The sequence below is a fragment of the Ictalurus punctatus genome, chromosome 13 (genome assembly GCF_001660625.3).
Source record: "Ictalurus punctatus breed USDA103 chromosome 13, Coco_2.0, whole genome shotgun sequence".
Taxonomy (NCBI): domain Eukaryota; kingdom Metazoa; phylum Chordata; class Actinopteri; order Siluriformes; family Ictaluridae; genus Ictalurus; species Ictalurus punctatus.
The window spans coordinates 3,047,837-3,056,827 of NC_030428.2; the positions used below are offsets into that span (position 1 = coordinate 3,047,837).

Consider the following 8,991-nt stretch of genomic DNA (forward strand, 5'->3'; position numbering starts at 1 on the left):
CACAGGGACCATTACAGTTTCCATTAAACCCAATACAATTCCCATTATAACCATTAAAACCCATTATAAAGTCTATAAGGGTTTCTATTGTTATTTGTTTTCAGCAGGGACATGTTAAAATGCATTTCGAAATACCATAGTGCTGCAGCGTGTGTGTGTGTGCGTATGTGGGTGTAGCCTTTGATCCCAGAGTGTTTACAGTGCACTATCAGCAGACGGGCGGGAGGCGCCCTGTCTCACTTTAGGTTGAGTTGTAGGCTGTGTAAACAGTGGAACAGCTCAAATTTGTCAGTGTGCTGAGGATTTTATAAAACCACAGCTTAACCACGGCGTGTTTAAAATGTCATCCGATACCAGAACACCTATCATATAATATGTATAAAAAGAGGGCTGGCTTCTTGAAAGTGTTTACCCGCGACTCACTTCAGGTCGACACCGCCCAAACAATGGTTCCATTCAATAGTCAATATCCCGCCTTTTATCTATGTCTCAGCGCTGATTGGCTGTTCCATGCACACGCTACACACCATTGGACAGTCGCGCTGTCACTCATACAACACGGAAGAATAGAAGGAAGTGAAAAAGGTTTGCGATAGACAGCCTGGAGAAAAGCAGCCATGCTTTGACAGAAACGTGCACAGGATCATCTCTATCCTGATAATGATAAGGTAAAACATGTTTGTTGTTATTTATTTGTTTGCTTTTAGCACGAATTAAAAGAGAACACAGATTGGTTATGCAGTGGGACATCACGCCCCTGTGCTAAAGAGAACAGTTCTGCCTCATCTTATAAAGGACTTGAGGAAAATGTAATATTTGTATATACATATATGCATTAGTTCATACTCTTGTTGATTAGATCTTGGTTCACTGCATATTGCGTTTACAGATCAGTCACTGAAGTAGTTTATATTAACAGCAGCTGTACATGGTTAATTAGTAACACATAAGAGTACCATTGGTCACATTCTATACACAATGTATCAGTAACACAGTATTTGTTGTAAATGGCAGGCCATGTCCACATTTTTTTTGTGTTTCCTGCATTGAAAATGTCCAGGATGTCATCCGGTGAAGTTGAGAAATCAAAAGACTCTGAGAAATCAAAAGACAATGACAAGAATCAACAGGGACCTGAGGTGGAACAACACTCCCAGCCTGTCAACGATGTGTCGACCAATGCAGATGCAAGCACTGTGGCTGCGAAGAACCTGGCACTTCTTAAAGCCCATTCCTTAGATGTGAAGTTTGAGGTCGGTGAAGAGTATGACATCATCGAGACCATCGGCACAGGGGCCTATGGCGTCGTATCATCTGCCAGGAGGCGGGACAACGGTAGGAACCCCAAAATGTTGTTTGACGATGTTATAATGTTAAAGGAAAAAATTATGTCTCCCCATGCTTCAGGGGTTTCCTCAAAATTGTCCATAGTGTGTGAATGGGTAAGTGTGTGTGTGCATGATTGTGCGCTGAGATGGGTTGGCACGTCTAACTGGGTGTCCCCTGCCTTGTACCATGAGTCCACTGGGATATGCTCCAGCCTCTTCCGCGACCCTGTAGTATAAGGCGGTACAGAAAATGGATGAATGGAATTCTTATATATTACTGTTTTGAGATTTGAGGTAGGAGATTGGGATCTGATGGTTAGGTATTGAAAAGTGACTTTTACATGTGCTGTAATATTTTACATGAAAATTGCTTTTACATGAAGAATGCTGGTTTTAATGAGAGTCCATGTTACTGTACTATTACACACACACACACATGCATATCTTGATGATTATAGATTACAGCTTATGGAAATCAAAAATCCAGTATCTCAAAATATTAGAATAAAGACTTTATAATACAGAAATGTCAACCTGAGAAGAGCTCTAATCAGCTACTTAACTCAAAACACCTGCAAAGGTTTCCTGAATCTCTGTCTGGTTCGGTACACAACCACAATCACGGGGAAGATGAAAGTAAATGTTGCATTTCATTTGGAAATCAAGGTTCCAGAGTCTGGAGGAAGAGTGGAGAGGAACAGAATCCAAGCTGCTTGAAGTGCAGTGTGATATTTCCACAGTCAGTGATGATTTGAGGTGCCATGTCATCTGCTGGTGTTGGTCCGCTGTGTTTTCTCAAGTCGAGAGTCGATGCAGCGTCTACCAGGAGATTTTAGAGAACTTCATGCTTCACCTGCTGATGAGCTTTATGGAGATGCTGATTTCCTTTTCCAGCAGGATTCTGCACCTGCCCACAGTGCCAAAACTTCTAGTAACTGGTTTACTGACCATGGTATTACTGTGCACAGCATCCCAACTTTTTTTTGCACTTGGGGTTATATTCATGTATATATACACACACACACCCTACTGGTCAAAAGTCTGTGGACACTTGACTGAAATGTTTCTCATGATCTTAAAAATCTTTTGATCTCCCCCTCTATATCAGTCTGGCTTAAAGACTTAATGTTCTTTTTAAAACTTGAAAAAATCAAGTACAGCATCAGAGGCAGGGGTGACTCATTTTTGGGAAAATGGCAACAATTTATTACCTACTTCAACGATGTACGCACCCTGGAGGTGGATTGAGGAGAGGTAGACTGTAAACACTAATCATCTTAACTTTTTTGTGTTTTTCTTTGAATTTGTTTGTCTTTTGTTTACCCCCTTTTTTTTGGTTTTGGCTGTGGTTGTTTTGTTGGGGTTGTTGGGTGTGGTGTTATGTGTAAAATGCAAATTTCCAATAAAAATTCTATGATCAAAAAAAAAAAACTTTTGATCTGAAGGTGTATGATTAAATGTTTGACATTGGTGTTGTAGACAAAAACATAATTGTGCCAACATATTCACTTCTTTCCTTTAGAAAACGAACATTTTATTTACCAAAAAAATATTTTTTTAAATGGATGACTTGGAGTGAAATATTCAGAAAATAATGTAATGTGAAACTAGGGCAGTGATGAATTTATGGGCTACTAATAAAGTAGACCTTGTAAAAATTGACAGATTGTAGTGTCGAGCTAAAACATTTTATTCGCAGGTTTGTGTTTGTCTTATTTTTGTATTCCATGTGGGATTACATGTTTTTCATTCATTTTAAACTGATCATTTTTATGCAGGGCAACAGGTAGCAATAAAGAAGATCCCAAATGCTTTTGAAGTTGTGACAAATGCCAAACGCACACTTCGAGAGCTCAAGATCCTGAAACACTTTAAACATGACAACATTATTGCGATTAAGGACATCCTTCAGCCTGTGGTGCCTCCTTCAGCCTTCAAATCGGTGTAAGTGTGAGCAGTGTCACGTACAAGTTTGTTGAAAATCTTTTGCGTATAAAATATGCACTTTCTTTGACTGTTTTGCCTTTTTATTTTTTAATCTTTGTCTCCTCTTCGTAGGTATGTAGTCCTTGACCTAATGGAGAGTGACCTGCATCAGATCATCCACTCAAGACAACCTCTGACCTCTGAGCACACGCGCTACTTTCTGTACCAACTGTTGCGTGGTCTGAAGTACATCCACTCAGCCAATGTAATCCACCGCGACCTGAAGCCGTCCAACCTGCTGGTGAATGAGAACTGTGAACTAAAGATTGGGGACTTTGGCATGGCCCGGGGTTTGAGTGCTGCCCATGCTGATGAGTCACGTTCCTTCATGACCGAGTATGTGGCTACACGTTGGTACCGTGCACCCGAGCTCATGCTCTCACTTCACCACTACAGCCTTGCCATTGACCTCTGGTCAGTGGGCTGCATCTTTGCCGAGATGCTGGGTCGGAAGCAGCTCTTCCCAGGCAAGCACTATGTCCATCAGTTGCAGCTGATTCTCTCTGTCTTGGGTACACCCCCTGAGAGTGTGGTGGGTGCTATTGGAGCTGAAAGAGTGCGCTCTTACATTCAGAGCTTGCCTTCCAGGGCACCCGTGCCCCTCACCAAACTGTACCCACAGGCTGAACCTGTTGCACTGGACCTTCTGAATGCCATGTTGCGCTTTGACCCTCGTGAACGGATTACTGTGTGCCAGGCACTAGAGCACCCTTACCTTGACAAGTACCATGACCCAGATGATGAGCCTGTGTGTGTGCCTGCCTTCAATTTTGAGTTTGACCGACAGCCAATGGGGCGAGAGCAGATCAAGGAGGCCATACTTGCTGAAATACAGGACTTCCACCAAAAGAAACAAGGTAGCAGGAAGATCCAATTCAAGCCACTCCAGAGATTGGGGCAAGTGGCAGGGAGCACAGGTAATCATGCCTACCCAGTGGTGCCCAGTGCTCAAAACCAGCCGAATGTGACACACCCTCAGCAGCAGAAAGCAAGTCAAAATTTGGTCATAACACCGAGCTCAGTCAGCTTGGTCCCTTCATTAAATAAGCAAGCTCCTCCACCTGATTTTACCCATCTTGTCAATTATTTGACACCATTCACAAGAAGCTGTCAGGATGTGGACATGCCCAGCGCAAATTCAGATGGACAACCAGAAACCATAGACCTCACCACTCCCACATCCAGCCAAGGCACACCACCTTGTGGACCAACTGGAGACTGCACCAAAAACGAGTCTTCTGCAAATCAAGCTCCTGCTGTACAGACAATTCAGAGGCAGGCACTCCACCAGCCATCAGCCTCTACAGCACCTCCATCCAGTCTTACAAAATCTGGGGCCTCTCTTTCACTATCTCAGACGCAAGCTCAATCTCTCTCTCAGTCACTCTCTCAATCACTTGGAAAAGGGGGGAAAGGAACTTCTGGGGAAATCACTAGAAAAGAAGGAGCAATATCAGATGATACCAAAGCAGCACTCAAAGCAGCTTTGCTCAAGTCAGCACTAAGGCAAAAGGCACGAGGTATGTGTAACCACACATACATACATAATTTTACCTGTGTTCCTGAAGGGTAACTCTGACATTTTATGTGCTTTTTTTGTGTCTGCTTTTTTTTTCCCTTTTTGCCATTCAAATTGACATTTTACTTTTAAAAATACAAACTGATTTGCATAGAACATATGACATAGAAACATGGGATGACCTTTAGGCACAAGCTTGACACAGCAGTTCCATATTTGGTTAAAAAGGAGGAATTGTTAGCATTCTAATAAACAAAGAGAAATACTTGAAATTTTAAATACCTAAACTGCATCAACCAAAGCCGCCTTTTCAGTGGTTTTTGCCTCTGGCTTGCTCATTAGGGATCTAAATCTTTATCCAGGTGCTTTGTGACCATGTTTAATGTTCTGTCCTCTGCCTCGAATGCCTTACTTGAGTCGATAGTCAGATAACGCCTCCTAAAGACAACAGACAAGCGAGTAGTTTAGCATCTTTACTGATGTTGATGGAATGGGTAAAACTGCATAAAATACAAAAATGAGATTCTAAATAGGAAAAGTTAACAATTATGTTCATTTAAATCTAATAATGCTCTTTACATCAAATACAGCTTGAATTCCAATCCCCACCAACAGCAGAGCTAATTCACAAAATGAAGAAACTAATTTGACATATAAACCTAACAGAAATAGTCAACAACTAAAGCTACATCTTCATTATTGAATTATAAAGTGATAATATTCAAAACATACCAACAATGCCTTCAAAACTAACTGAAATCAAGGAGCAGCAGCAGCCATGACCACATGCTCTTTCTCTGCCATACTGAACCTAGGTGCACATTTGACATCACAAGTTAAGGACTCAATAAATTTTAGATGTAATACCAACTTTCAACAGTAGGTGTCACATCATCTCAACTTAATAATCTAATAATGTATCTTAACTGAAAATGTCCATAGGGAACATTTAATGTTTAACGCACTATACAAATATAACTGAATTGAACTTAATTATTTGGTTTAATGACCTAAATAAGCAATTTTTTTCTTTGATATCCAGATGGAAGTGCTGCAGCCCTAGGTATAGATTTGGGCAGTGGGACTGGGAGCTCATCTTCCTTGGTTTCGTCCTCTGGTTCAGAACACAGGAGACCTGTTACAGCACAAGAGAGACAGCGGGAGAGAGAAGAGAAACGAAGGAAAAGACAGGAACGAGCAATGGAGCGAAAGAAAAAGCTGAGAGAAAAGGAGAAAAAGGAAGGCAAATCAGGCGAGTCCTTGGGTGGTGTCATGCTGAGCGACAATGACAAGAAGCTGCTGGAACGGTGGGGCCGAATGATGGACAAATCACAGGTCATAGACAGTAACCCTACTAAGTCCAATAACAATAAGAAAGGTTCTTGCCAGATGCAGGCAACCATGGGAAAAGGCCTGATAAAGATATCATCAGACACTGTGGAATCAGTGCCAGACCAACAACCAAGTGGGTTGGAGGCGTTCAAACCACCCCAACAAATAGTGCCTCAGATTGGTCAGTGTGTGGCATCAGGAATGTTTCATCCACATTCCGCATTCAATCCCTTGTCAATCCCTCTAGGCCCCACTCAAAATGGAGACATTGGGATGGTGGCAGTTAGTGGAGGTGGAGGTGTAGCGGGTGGGGCTTTGGCCATAGTTGGAGGTGGGACACTTGGTGTAGTTGCAACCCCATGTAGCCTTGCCAAAAGTGATGCATTAAAACCCCAACCTCCGACTCAGTTCCAGGGGTGTGGGACAGTAATAACCACAGTAGGGAACTGGACAGGGAACCAGACCAGTGGAGGAACAGCACAGCAGCAACAAGCACAAATCCCACACCAGTCTCAGCAGATCCAGCCGTCTTCTCCACAGCTGACCCATGTGAGCTTACCCCAGCAGTCAGTTCTGCTCACTCAAACCCACTCAAATCAGTCTCTTCCACACCCCCAACAAACTCAACCTCTTCCTAGTGTTGAAATGCCCATCACTAACCCTCCCATCAAACTCTTCTCATCAGACTCCTTCATCAGCAAACCTCTAGCTCTGACTCCCAATGGGACAAGAGTTGGAATTCAGGACACCAGCAGGTCTCTCCCTACCCAGAACTCAGTAGGTGCTTCTGAACCCCTGGAGAGGTTCTGTTCTGCCCTTGGCAAGCAGCAAAATGGTACTCCTTCACATGAACCTTCTCATGGGGCACCTGGATCATCTGCCCAAACTTGCCTCACAGACACTGGGCTACCAGGGAGCTGCAGAGCACCAGACATCCATACAGTCACACTACAGCTGTCTAAGTCACAGGTGTGTTGTGAATAAGCAAACTAATTGGGAATGATTTAAGAATGTTTTAGCTTAAAGCTTTAGCATACTGGTATTATTAGATTCTGTCCTGTTTGTACTACTCTGAAGATATTTTCTTGCTCTGAATAAGAGCATCTGGTAAAATATGGTAAATATATAATGCTGAAGGTTTTCTGAATTGTTAAGTTCCCCTTACTCATGTTTTTGCCAGGTTGACGATATTTTGCCTCCAGTTTTTTCTGTGACCCCCAAGGGCAGTGGGGCCGGATATGGCGTCGGCTTTGATCTTGACGATCTCCTCACTCAGTCGTTCACTGACCTCCAGCACCCAGACCTCAGGGAAAGGTCAGTCAAGCCTAATTTAAAATGCAAATGTATTCATATGGGACTGTAATGCAGTGGTTCTCAAACTGGGGGCCGCATAGAAATGCTAGAATGTTATTTGTAAAAAATAAATTTTACCTCTAAGTAAGTCAGGATGGTCAACCTTTGAACTATGATGTACATAAAAATGAGAAATATTAATAAATTAAATCAATTATACACACTAAGCACACTAAGACACACACCAAACAGAGACATCTGTTGATATACTAGTGTACTGTTAGCCACACGCTGATAAAACCTAAGACTATTTAAATTAAGTTTTAGATAGAGGACATAGTCTCCTAGGTGAGAAAGTTGATACAGAAGAGGATAGTGTGGAAAAAATAAAGCGCCACAAGGGGGGCCTCATGCTGAAAAAGTTTGAGAACCACTGCTATAATGTATCTACAGTTGTTCCTTTTATTTAAACGGTGCCTGTGAACTTACCAAGTGATTCAAATGTGTTCTATCCTTGCATGACAGTCACAACGACTCTGCACCCCTCTCCGCATCCTTGCTCTCAGATTGGCTGGAAGTACACCGCATGACCCCAGCCGACTTGGAATCACTTCAGCAGGAGCTTCAGCTTGGATCTCCCATGATTCTTTCTGACAACTCCAACCTCCCTTAGACTAGATTTCCATCATAGCAATATAGCACCTTAATTTATTCTACCCAAGATCATACATCCAAAACAAGTGCCAACTTCACTACAAACATGATTTGAACTTTGACATTGTATTTTTTTTTTTTTTTTTTTTTTATGACTGTAGTTTCTCTAATATAGCTGCTCAGATCAATGTACGTTTTTCAAACAATCGTTTCTTCTATCTGTATACATCTGGTCAAAGTTTATTCCTAATAATTCTAAAAATTCTTACACATGGCTAAAATTGCTACCATTATTGATCAGACATGCAGGTCTAGTTAGCATCGTGGTGCTAAAACAGCATTTCAGTTGAAGAATATGATCGTAATATGCTAATAACCAATACAAACTGGGTCACAGACAATAGGTTGATCTCAATTTTCTATTGGGCCACAATCTTGATATTGAAACTGAAAGACTGATCCTTTCAACACAGACTGATTTGTGTTTTGGCAGCTAAGACTAACTGTAACAAAGTGTAGAAGCACTACAAAAGATCTGTACTTGTGGTCCCTAGGTGCACACAGATTACAACAAAGAACATAGACTGAGAAAGATCAACCTTTTGCCTTAGAACCATGTTCATTGTAAATGCAAACACCACCAAGCACACTTCAAACTGGTGGCTGATGACGTCTGAGTGTAGTTTTAAGAGCAGCCTAGGTAGATGTCACTAAGCAGGTTTGACTGGGTATTTCATAAATATGTTTGAGATATTAGTGTTTAGATAAATGATTTTGCACCAGCATGACAAATAACATGTTTGTTTGCAATAAAGGAACAAAAATGATGTCAACATTAGAGCTGTTTTCACTGCTTCAGTCTGCAATGAACAATGAATA

The 8,991-nt window shown here is 41.8% G+C and overlaps 1 protein-coding gene across 1 annotated transcript; it reads left to right on the top strand.

The window, feature by feature from the left end:
* The first annotated feature begins 535 nt into the window (after positions 1–535).
* mapk7 (mitogen-activated protein kinase 7) lies at positions 536–8,939 on the top strand. The gene is made up of 7 exons (XM_017482987.3): positions 536–668; positions 1,061–1,335; positions 3,107–3,272; positions 3,387–4,834; positions 5,876–7,134; positions 7,346–7,479; positions 7,984–8,939. Exons 1-7 carry the CDS (start codon positions 661–663, stop codon positions 8,129–8,131), a joined length of 3,438 nt encoding a protein of 1,145 aa, XP_017338476.2. The 5' UTR covers positions 536–660; the 3' UTR covers positions 8,132–8,939.
* Positions 8,940–8,991: the final 52 nt, after the last annotated feature.

Coding starts and splice junctions, on each gene's coding strand:
- mapk7 (XM_017482987.3), top strand. Junction 4,835..5,875: donor ACTAAGGCAAAAGGCACGAG/GTATGTGTAACC, acceptor TTTGATATCCAG/ATGGAAGTGCTGCAGCCCTA. Junction 7,480..7,983: donor CACCCAGACCTCAGGGAAAG/GTCAGTCAAGCC, acceptor CTTGCATGACAG/TCACAACGACTCTGCACCCC.